Source organism: Grampus griseus (assembly GCF_964374135.1).
Source record: "Grampus griseus genome assembly, chromosome: 3".
NCBI lineage: Eukaryota > Metazoa > Chordata > Mammalia > Artiodactyla > Delphinidae > Grampus > Grampus griseus.
The window spans coordinates 161,429,633-161,451,586 of record NC_139019.1 but is presented as its reverse complement, the minus strand read 5'-3'; the positions used below and the strand labels follow the sequence as shown (position 1 = coordinate 161,451,586).

At 58.2% G+C, this 21,954-nt stretch overlaps 1 protein-coding gene across 7 annotated transcripts in view; it reads right to left on the bottom strand.

Annotated features, from left to right (window-relative positions):
• CRTC1 (CREB regulated transcription coactivator 1) overlaps positions 1 to 21,954 on the bottom strand; it is a 74,125-nt gene that overhangs the window by 10,954 nt on the left and 41,217 nt on the right. For 4 of the 7 annotated variants that reach the window (XM_082649878.1, XM_082649881.1, XM_082649880.1 and 1 more), the window contains exons 2-8: positions 17,166 to 17,282; positions 14,201 to 14,338; positions 13,119 to 13,180; positions 11,008 to 11,102; positions 8,874 to 8,959; positions 5,176 to 5,216; positions 4,478 to 4,698 (exon numbers count right to left, since the gene is read on the bottom strand). In XM_082649878.1, the coding sequence (XP_082506004.1) occupies positions 4,478 to 4,698; positions 5,176 to 5,216; positions 8,874 to 8,959; positions 11,008 to 11,102; positions 13,119 to 13,180; positions 14,201 to 14,338; positions 17,166 to 17,282 (760 nt within the window). Of the gene's footprint in view, positions 1 to 4,477; positions 4,699 to 5,175; positions 5,217 to 8,873; positions 8,960 to 11,007; positions 11,103 to 13,118; positions 13,181 to 14,200; positions 14,339 to 15,891; positions 15,940 to 17,165; positions 17,283 to 17,922; positions 17,987 to 21,954 lie in introns of those variants that run through there. The other 3 variants (XM_082649884.1, XM_082649879.1, XM_082649883.1) reach the window with 3 other exon arrangements.

Below are 21,954 nucleotides of genomic sequence, written 5' to 3'. Positions count from 1 at the left end.
CTGACCAACACTCTCCCCACAGATCCTGCCATCCCTCCAGGAGGGGCGTGTCCCGCAGGCCCTGCCAATCAGCGCTTCCCCACCTCCGGGCTACTGCGTGATTGGCCCCCAGATGGACATGTGACTAGGCTGGCCAAATGAGACCCTGCCCAGGGGCTTTTGATGGAACTCCAGGAAGGGAGGTCCAGAATTGTGTGAGGAGGCATCCTGGTAACCACAAGGGCAATGAGGGGCAGAGATAGCACCTGAGCCCCAGATCCAGCCACGCTGGCATTTCCCTGGTTTCAGAGACAGTCCCCCTCCTTTTTTTTTTTTCCTAAAATGGCTGGGGTTTTGGTTAGCTCCAACCAAATCGGTGCCGCCTGATGCTGCAGTTTCTTCTTGAGCCTCATCGTTCTCCTCACCCCCATTCCGTGAACGTGCCCCTTCCCATAACTGCTCCTTTGGCCAGATCTCCTCTTGGCCCCTGACCTCTGTATCTGGCAGCCCTTCCCCCCACAACACGCACCCACAACCTTCTCCTCCCACCTCATGCACTCCCCATGCTGCAGCACCAACCCCATCAGGATACCTGAGCAAGAAACTCAGTTATTTTATCTTCTTCCTGATGGAGCTTTTGCTGGGGCGGCGGGGGCTCCAAGTCACCCCTTCCCTCACCCCGGCCCCCTCCCCCAGCAATCTGATCCCTGGATGTGTCTGCTGTGAAGGAGCTAAGTGAGGTCAAGTTCAGTGTGTTGGGGCCTGCCAGATGATCCTGGGGCACTGTGCCAGGGAAGCAATGGGCCCCCTGATGCTGGGGGCAGGAGGGGAGCCCTGAGGGCCTGGCCTGATCACCCCAGACTCAGTTTCTTTGTCCTCTCCAGTTCACCGCGAGGCCCTCAGGAGGTCGTGAGCAGGCTCCCAGAGAATCTGGCCCGCAGTCAAGGCCAGGTGAAGGTGCCTGACTCACTGGGGGAGCTGGGCCCACCCCGCGGAGGGCACCGGATCAACCCGGTTCCAGCGGGTGAGGCGGCAGGTTCCAGGGCTGGCAAGAACGCACCCAGCATACACTGAGGGGAGATGACGGGCAGCCTTCCCTCTACCCCAGGCAGCTGTTCGCTGGGGCTGTGTCATCTGTGCAAGGCGAGCCCGGTCACGCCTGCACTTCCCCTCGGATGCCCTGGCAGCTCCGCTCCACTAAGCACTGCTGGGGGGGCCTGGCACCGTCGACAGCTCCTGTAGCGGAGCCCCCGGGGGCCAGTTTCTGCACAGACCTTGGGCCCAGAATCAGGCTGCTGCAAACACAGCGACGTCAAGGGAGCCATCGACAGAGGCCTAGTCAGGAGGAGTCCGGAAGACGCCTGCTGAGAGCACACTGGGAGTCGGGACCCTGCACTGCTCCCTCGTCTTCTCTGAGCACCTGACGCTTCGTGTGTCCGGCGGGCCGAGGAACGCTCCACATGCACGTCGGGAGCAGATGTCGGGGCTCGGTAAGCAGCAGGGGCAGATGCCAAGAGTGGCGGGGACAGAGGGGCGATGGGGACGGGAGGGGCCCGCAGCAAACTGGAGTGCTCTAGCCCAGCTTGAGGCACACGACCTCGACCCACCATTGCTGGGCCTGACTCTTCAAGAGAAGCTGGAAATCCAGGTTTTTACGTGCATATTTGAATGTCAATTCAAAGCATCACACACACAATCGTGTAAGAAAGCCAAAATACACTGGGGGGCTGGATTTGGCCCTTCGGCTGCCGCCTCTGACGTCTGTCCTGAAGACAAGGGAGTTTTTAATCCTCTGCTAGGCTGTAACGTGAGCTCCTGGCCTCACATGGGGCGGCCACCACCCCCTGAGACACCAGTTGGGCCGGGAGGGCTGAGGGATGCCTTGCTGTTGAGTTCCTTTTGACAACCTGGATCAACTTTAGGAAAAGAAGTGGGGCCAGCTGGAAGGGAAGCCTAGCGTGGGCAGGGACAGCTGCCAGGGGAGGGCAGCCCAGGTGGCAGGAGCCCGCCCCAGTGGCATGGAAGCCCTGTGCACGGGGCTAACTGGCCACGGAGCTGTGCAGGGAAGGAGGACCTCAGCCTGCCCACTTCCCGCTTCCGGCGTGCAGCCAGGGAAACGACTTTGGCAAACTTGGAAGGAGATGAGAGGGGCCACTGTCTTCCTGGCGGCGGAGGCCTCCGTCCTCCTCCTCCGCCGGCTCCCGTCCTGACTGCAGGGTGGGCCAGGTGGTGTGGGGGGCGATCTCCATGTGTGCCAGGGGCCGGTGGCTCTGCTTGATTTAAAACACACCCGGAGAGTGAGGCCCCCGCCAGGCGAGCTGCTGGAGCACGGCAGGTTCGCAAACAACCGAACACATGTCAGACATTACCGGGCCGAAGCTCTGAGCCAGGCAGGCTGGGGTCTGGGCCCCACGCTCGGGGTCTGCACTCGTTCCCGCATCTATGGTTTTCACATGTGTTGTGTTTTCCTGTACTTGTTTAGACTCGGCGCGGGCTGGAGGTGCGAGGCTCCCGGGCGGGCGCCGGGGGGCTGCAGAGGGGGTGGTGCCCTGGAGGCTGCTGCCAAGGCGTGAGGAGAAAAACGGGGGCCGGGAAACAGCGACTCTCTGCCGGAGGGCCAGCAGCCCCAGGGCCAACCTTCTGATTTCTTTCCTTGCACAGGCATCTGTGGACGCTGCCCACCCACTGGTGGGAGGGCCACAGATCTGGGGCTCCCCTGGATCTGCTCGTTTTGCCTTCTGGGCCTTCCCTGGAGGGGTGGGCGGGTGAGTGGGGTGCACACGGCCAGGGCCAGTATCCTCTGCCCGATGGCTGAGCCTCAGCGGGCACGGGGCCAGGGGCACGGGAAAAAGAACACAGCCTAAATGGCATGAGGCAGAGTGTCTCTCTCCTCTTCACCACTCTGGCCTCCATCTCCTCGCCTAAATACCTAGGGAACGTCTGCACCGCCCTCAACAACCCTCACCTGGCCCTGGCCCGGTCGGCACCAAAGCCGGGAATGACTCCGGGCTCCTTGCTCTCCTTCACTCCCTGAATCAACCTGGCTCCGAGGCTGGCCAATTTCCCCCTGAAATCTCTCTGCAAAGCTCCCAATGGGGCTCTGCCCTGGCCCAGGGGCTGCCGCCCATTCCTCACAGTCAGCTTCTCCCCGGGGCAGTCAGAGGAAGTGTGGCAAACACGAATGTGAGTGTGTGATTCTCTCTCAGAAAACCCTGCGCGGCGCTGCCCACCACGGTCGGGGCGGAGGTGCCATGGGCGCTGAGCACTGACCTGTGCTGTGGCTCCAGGACATAGGGAGGGCACAGCGAGGCAGTGCTCTCACCGACCGCCGAGTCCGGACACATGTGGGGACACATGTGAGTCCCCACGGCCCCTCCTGCCCGTCCCACCGCCAGGCTGTTGGGGGCCCGTCCTGTCTCCTCCCTGGGCGCAAACCCACGCCTCCCACAGTCAACGTGGGTAGAGGGGTCAGAGCAAGGGCGTGGGAGATCAAGGCCCAGCCCAGGGGACAGACGAAAGAGCGAAATAGTGACTCAACAGCAGCACGGTGAGTGCAGAAAAGCAACCCAGTGTGAGAGGGGGCAGGGGCGGGGGCATGGGCAGGGAGTCAGGAAGGCCTGCAGAGGGGAGGGGAGGCGGTCTGCGTAGGGAACGGGGTGAGGAGCCTGGAGGAGCGCTGTGTGGGTGGGGTGGCATGTGCAAAGGCCCCACGGTGGTCGGCGGTGAGCCTGTTGGCTGGAGAGGAGTCGGCATGGGCAGCAGGAATTAGGGGGCCCCGCGGGTCTCAAGCTTTCACTAGGGAGGAAACTGAGGTGCTGTGCAAGGTCCTGACCAGAGGAGGGCCATGAGCGGATGGCCCTTCTGGGTGGAGAAGAGGCACGGGCTGGGCAGGGAGCAAGCAGATGGAGGCCACGCAGGGGAGAGGGTCTGAGTGGAGGAGGACACCTCCAGGGTCCCCGCCTGAGTCATAGAAGGACGGTGCTGCCGGAAGTCCCAAGGAGGAACAGGGTTGGGGCAGCATCGGGGGATACTGGGACAGGCCAGGGGCCCATGAAACGTCCTCAGGGGAGGGGGCCGGGCTGGAGCATCCTAAGCAGGCAGCCACGGTTGGGGGATTGGGGGGTCGGGGTGGGGGGAGTGGGAGAGGTGGGGGAGAGGAACAGATCAGGCCTGTCCTTTGATGAAGGGCATGAGGAAAGCCTGGCACACCCCAACTCTCTGAAGCCCCCAGTCCCCCCTAAGAACCATGGTCCCATCCCTGGGGGCATGAGCTTTCCCAGCCCTGGTCCTCTGCCCAGGCTGTGCCCTCTGCCCAGATGCCTTTCCCCTTGGGTCAGCGTGGCAACCCTGAACCCCAGTGGTGGACTCTGCTCCACCCCCATGCCTGGCATTTTGGACGTGACCCTGCTAAGTCATCATTCAAACACACTTGTCATTCTCACTAGACGGTGACCTCTGTCAGGGAAGGGAGTGTCCCCGCCACCCAGCCCAGCCTTACCCTGGCCGGCACCGCCGATGCCCAGGTGTGTCAGGTTGGCTGCGAGGTTGCCGGTGCTGCTGGAGCTGCTCAGCGTGGGGAAGGTGGGCTCCTCGGGGTCCAGCGGGGTCGGGAGGGGGGAGGGGAAGTGGATGTTGGTCAGGTCAGGCAGGGAGCCCCCCGTGTTGTGGGTGGCAGGGATCAGGGCTGTAGTGTTTTCCTGGTCGGCGGATGGAAAGATGCTGGGGGGAAAGGCCAGACAGAGGGGGCGGTGAGCTCTCGGGGTGGCGGCTGGCCTGTTCTCCCACGAAAGCTGTGGCAGGGGCAGAAGAAGGCTGGTGCAAAAAAATTCGTAGGCGCAAAATGACACCCCATAATTAGGCACTGCCCTGCTGGAGAAATGACTGTCAGCACCTCCAGTGGAACCTCAGGAAGCTGCCTATCCCTGTGGGATGGGGGCCAGGGTGAGGGTCCTCCCACTGCCCAGGAAAAGGGTGTGTCTGAGGGGTGAGCGTGCTGGGGCTAGGACAGGGGCTCTGTCATCTCAGGGAAGGAGCGGTAGGCATGTCCCCCCGCAGTGGGGCTTGCTGGGTGGCTGCCAGGGCACAGTGTCCCTCTTGTCAGGATATGTAGCCTCATGAGCGGAGGGGAAGCCCTGGCATCGTCCAAGCAGCCCAGGGTGGCCTTGGGCACACAGGGTGGGCCCTGCTGAGACTTACTTGATTCCAGGGACCTCGCAGGACTTGGGCCTGGACCCCGTCTGAAAGAGAAGACAGCAGAGGCTGAGCTGGCCTCCTCATGTGCACTGCTCCTCCTCACAGCATGGCTTCTCCCCACCAGGGCTAAGAAATGCTCAACAAGAATGGAGTTCATCTGCAGATGAAGAACTCGTGGCCTCATGGCACTGGGGGGGCCTGCCCCAGACACACCCAGGGGCAAAACCAAGAGTTGTGTGGAGATGGTCTTTCTACAGCCCCCTCCCAGCTTCAACTCTGTCTACCTGTGGGCACAGCCCAGGGGTGGCGTGGTCCCCTGTGCGAGCAGGCATTGGGGAAGAAGAGGAAGCTTGCCCACTCGTCACATCTGAACCCCCCCAGGGCTGTACCATGGCTGTTAGCAGCCAGCCGGGGGGCAGGGTTACTGAAAACTCCAGGCTAACACCCTGTGTCACTCCTGAATGGAGGCAGGCAGGGCTCCAGTGGCAGGGGCTGCCTCTGTTCTGTGTGCCTCTGTCCATGGCAAGGAAGGACACCACGTGGAGAAGCCTGAGGAGGCTCAAACCGCATGCCCTAAGTGACACAGAGGGCGCTCCCCACACCCCCTGCTGACCCGCCTTGCAGCGGTGCGGTGCCCCAGAGCTGCGACTCCCACAGGCAACCCTGCTGCTGACGTGCTCCCTGGCCCACGCGGCCCAAGGACAGAGACCGTGGCTGCCCTGGACACCAGCCCCGGGGAGAGGGTCCCAGAGAAACCCTGTTTCCCCTTCTGTGAACCCGGGACATTATCACCATCCAACAACTGCAGGCTCCAGGCAGGGTCCCCAGACCTATTCAAGGACAAAGGAGGAAACTCTCTTCCGACGGCAGCAGACATGACTGGACAGAACCTGGCATGCTAGTGGCGGGCTCAGCTGTGTCATGTTCCCTTATTCCTCTCTGCCTCTCGGGCCCTGGGGCAGACACTCCTGGCTGACTGTTACAGGAGCATGGACACACCAGCCGGGGCCGGGGGGGGGGGGGGGGGGGCGGGGTGCTAGGCCTGCCTCCCATGCACACACCCAGTGCGGTGGGGTGGGGGAGGCCCGACTGGCATGTGACCAACAGGCATTTAGCCCCTGCAGGGAATGCCGGAGGAACGGGTTTCTACTTGGCCACAGGCTCCTTAATTCCGTGGGTAAACACTCGCTTCATTACCAGATTCTTTTACAAAGCACTTTGACAATGACTTTTTCTAAAGAATCTTTTCAAAAGCATTCCACGAATGTTATGGGATCCTAAGAGATTTCTAAACAGTATTAAAAATTCACCCATCACCCCCCACCCCACCCCCAACAAATCCACAGGAATTCCTTTACTGACATCCTCACAGATGCATCGTTTTGAGCGGCAGTTAAAGGAAGTCTGGCCAAGATGCTGGGCTCTGCCACCATCTTCTCACTCCCAGGATGCTGGGGCCATCCCCCTCCCCAGAGTCACGACGCTAGCCATCTTCACTTTCTTTATGGCAGCACCACATTTGGGCATGTGTAGGGACCCTGCTGTCCTTACTGACGCACCTCTCTGCAACTAGACGTTTCAGTTACTTTTTGACTTTGTTTGGGTTGTTAGAATTTTTAAGTTTCTCCCCCCAAGTTTGAAAATCATATGCGTTCCTTGTGCAAAACTGGAACATGCAGACGGGGATTAAAAGGCCAGGGCTTCCCTGGTGGCGCAGCGGTTGAGAGTCCGCCTGCCGATGCAGGGGACACGGGTTCGTGCCCGGTCCGGGAAGATCCCATGTGCCGCGGAGCGGCTGGGCCCGTGGGCCGTGGCCGCTGAGCCTGCGCATCCGGAGCCTGTGCTCCGCAACGGGAGAGGCCGCAACAGTGAGAGGCCCGCGTACCGCAAAAATAATAATAATAAAAAAAAAGGCCAACAGTGCTGCTCACACCTGCACTCAGGTCTCCCCCAGGGCCTGGTCCTGCACGCCCAGGGATCTGTTGGCATCTTTACGTGTCTTGTGCCTTTCTAAACAGCTTTATCCTGCTCTTTCCACATACCAGTTTTATCACAAGTCTCTCATGCCTTTAAAATTCCTTCAAAGATCCCAATTCACACACACAGAGCTTTCCACACGAGGGACTGAGGACAGTTTCCTTATAAATCCCCCACTGTCGAACATTCAGGTTGTTTCCTGTTGATTTCAAACGTTCTGAACACATGCCTTTGAGGAACATAGTGCTGTCTGCTCGTTCATCATCTCCCTCCGAGTTCCTGACAGGGTTTCAATTTAAAAAAAAAAACATTCAAAATTGCTTTAGTGTTAGTGCATTTTTGTCCTATTCAAATTCGTTGGGGGCTTCCCTGGTGGCGCAGTGGTTGAGAATCTACGTGCTAATGCAGGGGACACGGGTTCGAGCCCTGGTCTGGGAAGATCCCACATGCCACGGAGCCACTGGGCCCGTGAGCCACAACTACTAAGCCTGCGCGTCTGGAGCCTGTGCTCCGCAACAAGAGAGGCCGCGATAGTGAGAGGCCCACGCATCGTGATGAAGAGTGGCCCCCGCTTGCCACAACTAGAGAAAGCCCTCCCACAGAAACGAAGACCCAACACAGCAAAAATAAATAAATTAATTAATTTTTAAAAAAATTCGTTGAAATCTGTATTCATGGCACAAATTCCATCTTATCACTAGCCATTTTTGTAGGTTGAACTTGAGAAATTTGTTTCTGCACCTTGAAATAACACAGAAATCCCAATCCAATTGGGAATTCCAAGCAGACTCTGTACTCTAATAAAAGCTGCAATTATTGTGCAAGTGAATGGAAGTTTACGTTTAAGAATGAGGACAGGGAATTCCCTGGAGGTCCAGTGGTTAGGATTCCGTGCTTCCACTGCAGGGGGCACAATTTCAATCCCTGGTTGGGGAAATAAGATCCCGCGTGCTGTACGGTGCAACAGAAAAAAAAAAAAAGAATGACGATAAACGATGATAATTACCCAATACTGTGGGTTAGTAGAACGATCACAGGCTAAAAATTAGGAGGTATACGTTCTAAACCCTAAGTGTCTTCACAGCCTTGGGCAAATCACTTAACTTCCCTGGCTTCAATTTCTTTCTTTTTTCATTGAGGTATAATTCGCATATAATATTATATTCGTTCCAGGTGTACAACATAATAATCCGATATTTGTATATACTGCAGTGATCACAATAAGTCTAGTTAATAGTTAACATCTATCACTACACATAAAAATATGGAACGCTGTGTGAATCTGCACATCATCCTTGTACAGGGGCCATGTTAATCTTCCCTGCACTGTTCCAATTTTAGTATACATGCTGCCAAAGTGAACATAGATTTTAATTCCTTACATGGTTTTCACCAGTGTAACAGGCCTGCCATTAGTATTCAAGGCTTACGCAACTGGTCAAAACTGAATGAGGTTTAGGCAATTCCCTGGTGGTCCAGTGGTTAGGACTCCGAGTACTCACTGCCAAGGGCCCCGGTTCAATCCCTGGTTGGGGAACTAAGATCCCGCATGCTGTGCAGCACAGCCAAAAAAAAAAAATGGAATGAGGTTCACACTTCAGGGAAGGCGACACTCCCCCAAGGTGCTATTCTACCATCTTCACGTGGGTTGTGCTAAAAAAAAAAAAAAAAAAAAAAAAAAGATCAAGAAGGAAAACCACTTCCGAAAACCCTTAGGCTCTTACCTTCTTGGTGTCCCATGCCTGCTTGGAAAGGTTCTTGTCCATCTCTGATGTGGTCTCCTCCATTCCAGGGACTGTTAATAGTAAGACTGGGGTGGGGTGGGGTTGGAGAAGAAGGAGAAGCAGAAAAGGAATCTTTGCAGCTGTGCGGTGGCACCAGGAGGGCACTTCCCTGACATACAAGGTCGCGACCGTGATATGAATGAAGCTGCCCCAACAGTGACTTCTGGGGATTGTACTAAAGCAAAAAGGAGTTTCGTTAAAAAAAGAAAGAAAGAAAGAAAGAAAAAGAAAAGTGAAAAAAAAAAAAGTCAGAGAACTTGTGACTCATAAAGAAATGAAAATGAAAGCTCTGGAGCTAAGGACGTGTGTCAACTCTGCCTCTCACAGGACTCACTCAGGCCTCGGGCTGCAGAGAACAGCCAAGAATCTCTCCCCATCTCCCACGACTGGTCACCTCACCCCGTGCACCCCACCTACAGCCCTGTGGACACCTGCCTCCCCCTCTGGGCTGTCAGCACCCAGGGGCCAGGCCCTTCTTGGGCTTTTGGCAGCAAGCCACGTAGCTCAACGTAGTCTGAGGTCGATCCAACCATGGTAGCTACGGCTCTGTGAGTTAGCTGCAATGCCAACCAGTCCCAGAGGAGGAAAGGAGGAGAGAGAAGGTCTAAGGGACTGGATGGGCATCGGTCGAGGCCCTGGAACCAGCTGTGCCTGAAGGCCCCTTTCCTTAAAACTTTCAACACTTTCTTTATGAGATCCAGTTTCCTGATGCCTGTTGGAGGTTCAGTGCTGCAATAGCGCCACTATGAACATAGTTAGAAGGAGGAGGTTAATTCCTCCTTCTAGAAACCTGGACTGGGGGATGGGAGGACAGCCAGGCTAACACCAGACTTCGTTACTGCCTGGGCCCCTCCTAGAGCAACGGGGAGAGGTGATGTGTCCCACCCCCCCCACCCCCACCAAGGCCAACTGGACTCTGAGCTACCAGGGGTCCTTCCACGGTCACAAAGAGTCCCTGGGGAGGGTGAAGCCCACTCACCCACCCCCAAAGCCCCAAGTTCCTGGCGGACCTCCCTCAGGATAGACAGCGCCCTCTGAATTGCCCCCAGCGTCAGGAACAGGAGGGAAGTACCAGGTCCATTCTCGTCACCCCTAGGCATTTGGAATCCTCGCTTTTATTATGGAGACATTCCCTTCTGCAGTCTCGCCTCTGATGCCCAATGAGCTGGAAAGATCACATGAGGAGAGCCCCTGCCCACCAAGGGGTGAAGTTCTGGTTGACCATCCTTCTTCTATCAGCAAAATCTCCCTGGTATGTTTACATACTCACACAGTGAAATGCTACCCAAAAAGTGGTAAACGTTTGGACCTGCAGTGTAAATGATTAACTGTCTGGTTTCAGTGTCCTGGAGCAGATCAGGCCCACATGGGCTTCTAGGGCTGGCCTCATAGCGTCACACTCCCCTCTCTGGGTGACACTGCCCCAGTTTTTAAGATGCCATGTACCTTCCTGGAAGGTCCCAGGGATGCTGCCTCCATACCTAGCTCCAAGGAGGAACTGAGGCCTGGACACAGATCTGCCCCAGCTGCAGGGGTGTGTGCATGACCCAGTTGGAAAGGAGGCTCTGGACAAGAGTTAGGGAACAGTTAGCCTCTTTTCCACACACTGTTGCCAGGACAGACCCTGTGGACCAAGAGGTTCTGAGCATCAGAGCCGGGAAATGATCCAGTGTGAAGCCCTGGATCAAACGCTACCTGAAGCTGAACATCTAGCTCCGACTGTCGGTCACGAGCTGATAAATGCCCCTTTTCCCCGGGCTTGCTGCTCCCAACATTTGAAAGAATCTGCAAGGCCCCCAGACTGCACGGCCATACCCTGAATCCATAATCAGAAGCCAATCTGAGTTTGCAGAGACTGTTTTCTCTGCCTAGAAAACTCCTACGCACTCCTCAAAATCCAACTCAAATAGCACCATCTCCAAGTTTCCCTGAACCCCTCCCCTTGTCCCACAGCACCTGCTGAGTCTTCCTTCTCAGGTCTGTCCACCTACATATTTGTGACCTCTGGGAGCACAGCGGTCAGCCACTGGACTTGCCTGACCCCAGGAAAGACACCCATGGGCCCCGTTGATACCTTTTTTCTGGTGCACGTCCTGGGACCCACCCGTAAAAGGCTCTGGCTGGGTGGGCGTCATTGTGCTCTGGTGAAGGGCAGAGTCAGAATTGGTCCTGGGGAGAGGAGAGAGACAGTGAGCCTTGGCCCCAAAGGGGACGAAGGGACAGTCCTGGTTCCACTCTATCTGGGACCCACCCGATGGAACAAGGTGGCAGTCGTGGGTCATTTTTGTGAGCTGCATACCTGAGCAAAAACCCTGAAGAACCACAACAGTGATTTTGGTTTTCGTCTGCAAAGGCTGCAGCAGAGCTGTCCGTTCGTTCCTAACCAGCCCCTGCCCATCCCTGCCCCTTCGATGGCCTTCGCGGCTTTAGGGAAAAGGTAGTGCTTTCCTGTTGAAACCCTGAAGAGAGAGGGCCTGACAGTCCCACAGTGGCCCAGCCTTGGGTGTATGAACCCATCATGGAGTCCCCTACTGGTGACCAATAGCCAAGGGGGGGTCTTGCTCCAACCAGCCCAGTGCTCCCAGGAGTCTGGGAGAGGCTCCACTCTCTGCCCCAATAACACAATCTGCCCCCAGCTGCAGGTGCCTGGAGGGAGGGTCCTCAGAAAAACCCCTCAGCTGCCTAGGAAACCAGGGGCAGCCACGGGGAGCTGGGCAGACACGCAAAGGGCAGGTCCAGCTGCACAGCCAATTCGGGGAAACAGCCACACACCCCCAACGGGGATGTCCCAGACACTGAGAGTGACGTGGAGGAAACTTGGCTCAAGGACAACAGCAGGGTACAGAGGACCGGGCTGTCTCTGACCCAGGGGCCAGCTGAGCTGTGAGGAGCCAGGGGGATCCTGGCTCCCCACCAGCTGTCTGTCCCTGAGCAAGTGTTCTGACCTCTCTGCGCGCTTTCTTATGCCTAAAATGGGGAGGATAACAGCACCAACTCCACAGAGCTCTGTGTGTCTTACATCAGTTAATGTATGTGATGGTTGAAATAGGACCTGGTATATGAACACGTGCTTGGTGGGCATTTAATTATGTTATTTTTAAATTTTATTTATTTATTTATTTATTTTTGGCTGCATTGGGTCTTCATTGTTGGGTCTTAGTTGCTGCGCGCGGGCTTTCTCTAGTTGTGGCGAGCGGGGGCTACTCTTCATTGCGGTGCGTGGGCTTCTCACTGCGGTGGCTTCTCTTGTTGCAGAGCTTGGGCTCTAGGCGCGTGGGCTTCAGTAGTTGTGGCACGCAGCCTCAGTAGCTGTGGCTGACGGGCTCTAGAGCGCAGGCTCAATAGTTGTGGCGCACGGGCTTAAATGCTCCGTGGCATGTGGGATCTTCCCGGACCAGGGATCAAACCCGTGTCCCCTGCATTGGCAGGCGGATTCTCAACCACTGTGCCACCAGGGAAGTCCCTAATTACGTAAGTCCCTAATTGAATGATATATTTTGTGCTGTGGTTTTTTTTAATAGCTTGTTTACTTTGGGTCTTTGTTTACTGAAGTCACCTACATATGTTTTTTTGCGTATGTGTGCTAAAATAAATATAAAACTTGCCTTTTTAACCATTCTTAAGTATACACTTCTATGTCATTAAGTACATTCACACTGGTGTGCAACTATCATCTGTGTTATTGTAGGTATTTATATTAACTATATTATTGTCATCTTAGATCTTCCTAGGTGATGGCATTATGGACTTTTTTTTCATCTTCTAGATGCATTTATGTATTTTCCTAATCTTCTAGTAATAAATATATCTTACTTTTCCAATCAAATTTTCTATGGCTTTTCAGGAATGTGGGAAACAATCATAATAGAGCATTAAATAAAGCAAGTGACAACACTGAATAGTCAGTACAATCCCAACTTTGTTTAAAAAAGAAAAGGAAAAAAAAAAGTCATAAATAGAGGGGAAAAAAAAAGTCATAAATAGAGGGGGAAAAAAAATCCCTGGAAGACCCCAAAACTGTGACCTCATTGTTTACAGGGATAGAGCTGATTTCTAGAAACTTCTGGATGCTTCTAAGTTTTGTCATTTTTAAGTGACTGCATATTGGTTTTCCAAGCACGGCCACGATGAAAGTATAGTTTTGTTTCCAATGAGAGGGCTGGGGGTTGGTTCTGGGTCACTGACCTTCTCCAGCTGGTGTCCGCAGGTGGCGAGAGGTACACGGTGCCATATGGGCAGCTGTCCGCGTGAGTGTAAGTTAAGGGGATGGTGCTGTCAGCTGAGGCCCTGCCCCGAGCCTCAAGAACCCTGCGCTGGCCAGCCCGAGTAGCCAGGCTGCTGGGAGCCGGCAAACAGCTGGGGCCTCGGGGCGGGGGCCTTTCCTGCCTGGCTGCGAGCAGCCCCCAGGGTGCAGCCCCATCCACCTAGCACTCAGCACTCACCCCCTGCAAGCGCACGTGCAGGCTGCACCCCTTCCAAGAGGGGCCTCAGCCATGAAACGGGGGCCCGTAGGGGGGGCTGCAGGGAGTCTAGTTCAGCTGACCCCGGTCTTGACTCTTAACTTTGGGCTGACGGGGTGACTCCCAGGGCCTGAGGGCTTGGTCTGGTGCCCAGTTGCTCAGGCTCCCCCAGCCCGTGGAAACGAGAACCAGGAAAGAACAGGCTTCTCTGTTCTAGAGAGCCGGGGTTCCCAGGAGCAGCCACTCAGAACGCAGTGGCGGGGGAGCCTGGCTGGTTAAGTACCAAGGGGCAGCCAAGTCGGTGGTGGGGGTGGGATTCCTCACAACCTCTCTGCTTGGCAGAGGCGCAAAGGCAAATTTTGTGTCTTCAGATCAAGCCTCCCTCTGATCTGTGTCTGGCTCAGATCCCCCTCGGCCCCACTGCCTTGGCTCCATACTGCCCCCAGAGGGGTCCACCACCATGGCCCTGACGTGTGGGTGCCCTGCTCACAGCCTTCCTGGGCCCCACTGCCCAGTCAGGCATCTGAGCATACCCTCCCAACTCTCATTTCAAGCTGTGTGCTCCAGTGGCCTACTCTGTGTCACTGTTCCCTGTGCTCCCCTAGCCCCCGCCTGGCTAAAGGCTCCTCAGCTTGCACTGCCTCCTCCAGGAAGTCTTCCAGGGTTGCCATGCAATGGCACCCCCCTCTTGGTGGGGCCCAGTAGCCCTGGAGGACTGGAGCGGCCCTGATTCTATCACAGAGCTGGCAGCAGGCAGGTCCATCAGCTGGATGAAGTGGTTCCCCCCCCACTCTGGGAAAAGGATATCTGCCTTCCATGTTTGTCCACTGACAGAGGCCGGCGATGTGGGGAGCCAAGGCGGCCACGCTCCCGGTACACTCTGTCCACTAGCCCATGGTGCCGGGTAGTTCGGCTGGTGTCCAGGCCTGAGGACTGGAAGGGTGTCTGGGGGTGGGGAGGGAGGAGAGGAAGAGACGGAAAAAAAGAGAGAGGAACCCAAACCACGGTTACCAGCTGTGGTCCAAGATCTGACCCCAGCTCTGCCCCCAGGATCTCGCCTCAGGGTCCCTCTACAACCCCCCTGCCCAGTTCTGGAGACACCCTCGGCTACTCCAGACGGGCTTCCTTTCCTCCTCGGCCCCTGCCCCCAGCCTCCGAGCACTGTAGGGGTGGCGGCGCGCTGGGGTTCCAGGTGCCGGGGCGGCAGGCGTGCAGTGCAGCTGGCATGCACGGGCCAGGCAGAGCGGCGCAAGCTCGGGGCCCGGAGCCGGCCAGGGTGCCAGGGGTGCAGATGGCCCGAGCACCCCCTCCCAGCCTCGCCAGGTGCAGACAGGCCTCCGCCCTCTCTCTCCGGGCCTGGCCGGCCTCCTCTCCCCACCTACGTCATCCCTGGAGGGGCCTGCCAAGAGACAGCCCCAGGGCTTCCAGCCCAGGACGTCAGGGGCCCACCTGGCCAAGTGCTGGCTCCCTGGAGGCTCCTCGTGGAGCCTGGGGCTGGTCCTGATTGAGACTCGGCCCCCACGCACTCTCCCCCACAGCCTTGTCCCAGCACCACCGGCAGCCAAGTGCAGGCACTTTCCGGAGCCCTGGCCCACAGCTTGGCTGGACGGGGCTCCCTTCCAGCACCTGGGGCTGGCATGAGGCCCCCGGTCACGCCCGGCTCCCGCTCCTGGCTCCATGCTCCTGAGGTCCCCAGGAGCCTGCTCTCCACCAGCCCTGGTGCCATGGGCCCCTCACCATCTGACTGGGGTGAGACTGGCAGCCTTAGCTAGCTCTGGAGGCAGCTACCAGCCTCCTACCTGGCCATCTGGCCCTCGGGCCCTTCTGTCTTCTCTGGGCAGCCAGGCAAAAAGCAATTTCCTCCGGAAGAATGCCACTGGCTGGCTCACTGCTCTTCTCCACCTGTCTGAAAACCTCGGCTAGCATTCAGGGCTGACTGCTCTCCCTGGTGTTTGGGGACCCCTGGCGTCCGGGGACCCCGTCTTTCTCTGACCCAGCAAGGACGCTGCCAGCTTGGGTCTTTCTGTGCTTCTGCCTCCAAAAGGCTGTGGGCCCGGTAGATAGCAGTGACCGAGGGAGGGTAGGAACCTCACTGTCCAGGCACAGACACCAGAGGACAGGGGCCGTTCATCTCCTCCCAGAGATGCCTGGAAGCCCAGAGGGGAAACCAAGGCGGCTGAAGCAGAGCCAGAGGCACAGAGAAGCTCGGGCCCAGCCACAGCCCAGCTCGCCAGGCCGAGTTAGGATCCGCGCACACGCATGTGCATGTGTCACAGGAACGAACCATGCAGCGTTGGCACGCATGCTAGGATCCCCCGGGGAAGGGGTCTCTCGACGCGACCATATGCACTTCCCCAGACAAGGGGGTGCAGAGCGAATCTGCTTCCGTTTGGCAGACGGGACACCTCCCGCTGGGCCACGGGGGCGGCCGCACAGGAATACCCAGCGCCCGCACACGTGCCGGGGATGCCGAGGCCTCAGCCCAGGGGCTCATTTACCAGAGAGACAGGAGCCGCTGCCAGAGCCTCCCCCAGATATCCGCTGGGCTGAAAATGCAAAGAACCAAGACTTTGAGACACTCCTGCCTCGCCTGGCCCCCCAGTGGGAAGCCCAACAGGCCCCCATGCACCCTCGGCCCACGGGGGCTCTACAGTGGCCTCAGGCAGGGCCAAGTTTGGGGATGCCCAGCGAGACACTGTCCTTGACGGAGGAGGGGATGGGGAAACAGAGGAAGAGGGGAGCCAGGAAGGAGAGGAGAAAACCCAAACTAGAAAGGGCCCTGACAAAGAGGTGAGGCTTTTGGAGCATGTGAAGATCAGCCTGACAGCCCCACGCATCTATCTGCTCTGATGTGGAGGCCACGTGAGGAGGGCCGTGCTCCAAGAGGCCCTGGGGATTCAGAGCTGAGCCAGCCGGACCCCAAGCCAGCCTGCGGGACCCTGGGCTGGTGCCCTGACACATCCCAGCAGCAGTGTGGGAGGAGTGCAAGTTGAGGAATGACTGCGGGGTGGGTGGGGGCTGAGCTCCCTGTGGGAGCGACCCAGCTCCACCTGGCCTGTCAACATGCTAACGGACGTGGCTGTCTCTGGGGCTCTGTCCCAGCCACGGGACAAGTGCGTGGCTGTTCGGTGGACCTGTCCCTGCAGGAGTCCAGATATTGTGCTGGGGGGCGGGGGGCCCAGCTATCGGCCCAGCTCCTGGGCCCACCGTGCCCCCACTACCTGCAGACCAGGGTCGAGGGACATGGCCCAGGAAAAGAGGCCGGCCCTGCACCAGGCAGGCGGTGGACCTTATCTGTTCTTATTTATGATAAGGACGTGCGCGGCAGCTATGCGGCCTGCGGGAGCCGTGCTGTGTGGGTCTCTGCCAGAAAACGTTTGCAGACAAGTGGGGTCAGGCTGAGGGGCCTCCTTCTGAGAATTGCTGGGCTTGCGGATTAGTGAAGCGGGACGGAGCCAAGCCCCAGAGGCCCTGAGCAGTTCCCGCTGCCGCACAGTCGGCCAACAGGTGTAGCGGCTGCCGAAACACTCACAGCCAGACCTCGGCCTCTCTGCGGGCTCTGCTGACAGAGGATGGGCAGGGGGGATCCGGGTGAGGCCTGGCCAGGCCATCCCAGGGGAAGGAGTAGGCGGGGGCTGGGTGGGCGGCGGCAATTGTCTGGTGACCCCAGCTGTTCACCGGCTGTCATGCACGCTCTCTTGCTCTGTGGCCAGGGCCCAGACTGCAACACACTCCAGGTGGGAGGTGGTGTGGGAGAGGAATGGGGGCTCACCTGGAAGGGCAGATCCACGGTGCCGCTCCCAATCTGGTTCACGTTGGGCAGGGACCCGCCATAGTACTGGCCACGGCTTGGGCCCAGCTGCAGGTACTGGGACTTTTGGAGCTGGAGCTGCAAGAGAGAAACCGACAGCTATAGTGTGGGGGGAGCGGGGGTGGTGGTTCCTGAGCACACTCTGCGGAGCATCATTCCCGAGGGCCCCAAGTAGTGGAGTCAGTGGCACCGGGCACAGAGGGTGTGGCACCCCCATGACTCAGATTCTCAAAGGAGCCATGATTCTCTCCACCAAAACCAGCAGAATCAGAGACCGGAGACGCCCAGGTGGCCCTCCCCAGGCAGGGAAACTCGCCCTGGGGGTGCTGCCTCCATGAACTTGAGGGGGCGTCGCCAGCTGATTCAGACAATTTGTGAATAAGCAAGAGTATCAAGTGGACCTGGAGCCTGGAGCCTGCGCAGGAGGCCCCTCACCCCCCCAGGGGAGCCATTTCTTATCACGCCAAGGGCTGCGTTCCTGGGGTGCGGGCCAGAGGCTGCGAATTTACGCCCGGACACAGGAGAAATTGTCTTTCCACTGGCCTGAATCAGAGAGGCCAGCTCAGAAGTGCAGTGCTGGCTTTCAAAGTGCAGCATGTACAATCCCTCTGACAGCACACACAGGGCGAGAGGGTCTGCCAGACCCCGCCTGAGTTCTAAGGAGTCCTGCCCAAGCCCCCAGGCTCCTTCTGCCTGCCCCGCCAGCCTCACGCATTACAGAGCCTTCGTCTGGGGTGGCTGCATCCCTGCACAGTCCTCTGCCCATCACTCGTGTGGGGATTCGTCCTGCTGGGCCAGGTCTCAGAACCAGGAGTCCGGGGCTCCCTGACCAGCCACGGCTGCCTTGGTGCGGGGCTGGGACCGGGCCTTTCCTCGCTGGAGCATCGATTCCACTTTGCCAGGAATAGCAGATGCTCGTGACCTGGTTGACACCACCGGTGGCCCTAGGCCCTCAGCCAGGTCCCCGAAGCCTGTCAGTCTGCCCAGGCTGGTATGCAGGTGCTGTGACGGAGGGGTGGCAGCTGGGCACCCGGGGAGAGGTGGGTGTCCGCTCCAGCCGGCTGGGGCGGTTGCTAGGGTCGACGCTGTGTACACAACAAGACCGGCTCACGTTCCCTCACAAACAGCTCCTGGCAGCACTCCGTTTGCTGTCCGCCCACACCGCCCGGCACTCCCACGCCAAACCCGGCTTCCTGGGGGGCCTCCGACACCGGAGGGGGAAGTGAAGCTCGGGAACTGGCTGCTCGCCCGGCCGAGCACCTCACCCAGGTAAACAGCTGTTTCCTGCGAGCTGCGGTGGAGCCAGGAGGGAGATTGACCTTGCTCCATTCCTCCGCGGGTGGTTCTCAGGCATCTGTAGGGTCCGGCCCAGGCTCTGTCTCCAATGGCTGGAGACGCTCACCGTGAAAACCCCACTGTGTCCCTCCCTGCGGTTGCACGAGATGAAATAGGCTAGCCCCCGGTCAGGACGGAGGGGGAGGCCAAGTAGGATGGGCGATGGGCACGGGTTACCTTGCACCCGAGACCCGCCCCCCCCCCCCCCCCCGCCAGGCCCTTCTTGTGTCTGAGCCACGTGGCAGGAACTAGCCTTACATCCACCTCTCAAGAACCACCTCTCGAGTACCATGTGGCCCTGGGGAGCTACAGCCCCCTTCTGGGCCTCAGTTTCCCCCTCTCTAGAGTGGGTGGTCCAGGTGAGCGTGTGTGCACAAACGCTGGTTGTGTGAGATACAGGAAGTGCTTATAACACACGTGCTTCTGTCCCAGGCTGAACGGCCAGCTCTGGAAACCGTGGCATTCTGGAAAGTACTCTGCAAAGCTGCCACGTTCCGGCCCAGAGGAAGCCCAGACTGGCGACAGGCTGCTCGTGGCTTGTGCGCTGCTGCAACAGTGGCCCTCTGGCGGAGGCTTTCTTTCCCTTGATGGTTCCCAAGCCTCACCCACTGTGCTTTGGGAATGTCAGGCTTTGTGGTGCGGCATCTGGAGTGGACACAGTGCGGGGCCCCACTCGTCCTTTGGGGGGGACCCCTGTGCTCACCCTCGGTTGTATGTGGGGCTGTGCAGGAGAGTTAACCTGGCCCAGGGCAGTTTGACCTTTGCCCCCAGCTCCTGGGAAGTGAAAGCGCTGCCTGATAAAGAGTGTCTCTGTTTGCCTAGGTCCTCGGGCCACGCTGGGTATCTATGCCAACAGTGTGACTGCGGGTGGAGGTCTCAGGCCAATGCAATACCAGCTCACCCTCTGCAGCAGCTGCAGACAGCAGTCAGCAGCGTCTGCGTGGTGAACCCCAATAAGAACCCTGGACACCAAGGCTTGGGGCACATCCCTGGTTGACAGCCCCCATGTATGTCATCACACACTGGTGCTGGGAGAAGCAAGCACTGTCCGTGTGATTCCCCGGGAAGGGACAACCTGAAGCTCTGTGTTTGGAAGTCTCCTGGCCGCCGCCCCACGCCAGCTGTGATCTGTGTCGTTTCACTGTAACAGACCCCGCGACCGTATGATGGTTTTCAGTGACTCCTGAGTCCTTCCAGTGAACTGCCGAGCTGAATGTAGTCTTGGGAACCCTCGAATTCTGCAGTTGGTGTCAGATGTGAAGGTGGTCTTAGGGACCCCCTTAACTTTTGCAGGGGCTGACTGCCATCCCAGGCCTGGCCAGGAAGCCCCAGGAGTAAGGTCCTGGGGTGAGGAGGTGCCAGCCTGGGCTCCACCCATGGGCCTGATGCCTCAGAGGGTCCACAAGGAGGAGAGCAGAGTGACACCACCAGTCAGGGTCTAACAAGCTGCCTGACGTTGAAGTTCATGCCTCTTCCCGCTGTCAAGCCACAGTCCCTCGTGCATCCCTCCACCCAGTGGTCCTCACTCTGTACCCCCTCGACGGCGCTTCCTACCCTACCCTACCCCCAACCTCGCCATAAACCCGGCATCCAAGCCAGGGTCTAACACTCAGCAGCACCTGCTGGTGGAACAAAGAAACACAGAACACATGAGTGAAGGAATGAATCAATGAATGAACACCACTGCTCCCGCTCTCAGGACGTGACTTTCACCAGCCAGGTGACAGTCCCATTTGGAGGCCACATAAGAACCTTTCAGGACACCAACACAACTCCTGATGCCCTCAGGAGGCTTGGGCCACCCCTTCCCCTCACCCCATCCTCATGGGTTTTGGCAGAGGCAGGCGCAGACAGGGCAGTGAAGTCTGGACAAGGCCCACCGGCTCAAAGGAGCTGTGACTCCCAGGCTCCCCCTTGCTTTTGGCCCGCGGGTCAGACAGTCTGGGGTCCAAGTCCAGGCTCCCCAACTGTAAGAGTGGACCCCACTCCAGATGCTGAGGGCAGGCAGATGCCCCATCACCCACGCTTTCACGGTGGCCTTCTTGCCTTCTGCTCTCCCCACTCTTCATTTCCTCTGGCCACCTGACCCCAAAGCACCCCGAGTTTGTGACTCCCCCCAGGGCCTCAGCCTGTGACAGCTCCCCCTCCACACCCACCCTGGGGGGGCCTCCCTGACACCCCACCCAAGGAGCAGGCCCCCCCAAGCCACCTTCACACTGGCCTCTGGCTTTGTTGTTGTTGTTGTTTTTTCCCCCGTTGCAGAGCACAGGCTCCGGATGCGCAGGCTCAGCGGCCATGGCTCACGCACCCAGCCTCTCCGCGGCATGTGGGACCCTCCCGGACCGGAGCACGAACCCGCGTCCCCTGCATCGGCAGGCGGACTCTCAACCACTGCGCCACCAGGGAAGCCCTGCTGTTGTTGTTTTTAATAAAGTTTTCGGTTCACAGAAAAACTGCAAAGATGGCACAGGGAGTTCCGGAATCACCCTGCCCAGCTTCCCCTAAAGCTACCCTCTTCCTTTACTGGGTCAAAAGGAAGAAAAATGATAGCACCACTGACTGACCCAGGCCTTTTCCATATGCCCCTTGGTTTGTCTAGCCACGTTTGCCCCATCCAAAATGCCTGGCCCATGAACCCTGTCCACCATCCCCATCCTGTAACCGCCAGGTGGCGGGCTCCCGAGACTCACGGTCTACTGGTCACAACGTGTCTGGTGCCAGCACTGCATGGGGCCACGCCGGACCCCCAGGAAGTGCTGCTTTGTGTCTGGCCTTGCCTCCCACCAGCATCCTGCAGCCCCAGATCTTTCCAGAACAGTCCAGTTCGTGTCTCTCAAATCCTCTTGCTCCCACGTGTGAACCAACCAACCAACGACGTGGCGCCACACCCTAGGGGTCAGAGGTGTTTCAGGGTTGAGGCCGATGGGGACACGACAGATGACCAGGAAGCACAGCATAGGCCTTAGGCACCCTCTGAGCCGCCCTCCCACCCCAAGTGTCGCAGACGGCACCCCTGGGCCCCCGCCACGGGCCACAGAGCCCTTCTCAAGTCTCAGCACATTTAAGCATCACAACTGCCCTGTCTCAGGTGTGCTGCGGCGACCGCAACAAATTACCACAGACTGGGTGGCTTATAACAACAGGAATTCACTCCCTCACAGTTCAAGAGGTGGAAGTCCAAAATCAAGGTGTGGACAGGGTTGGTTCTTTCCAGAGGCTCTGAGGGATGGTCCGTCCCAGGCCCCTCCTGGCTTCACGGGGGTGGAGGGGGGGGGCTCCAGGCGTCCTTGGCTCACAGCTGCCTCACTCCGATCTCCGCCTCTGTCTCTACACGGCCTTCCCCTCTGTGTCTGTGTCTCAAATCCCCCTCTCCTTTCTCTTAGAATAATACCTGTCATTGGATTCAGAGCCCATC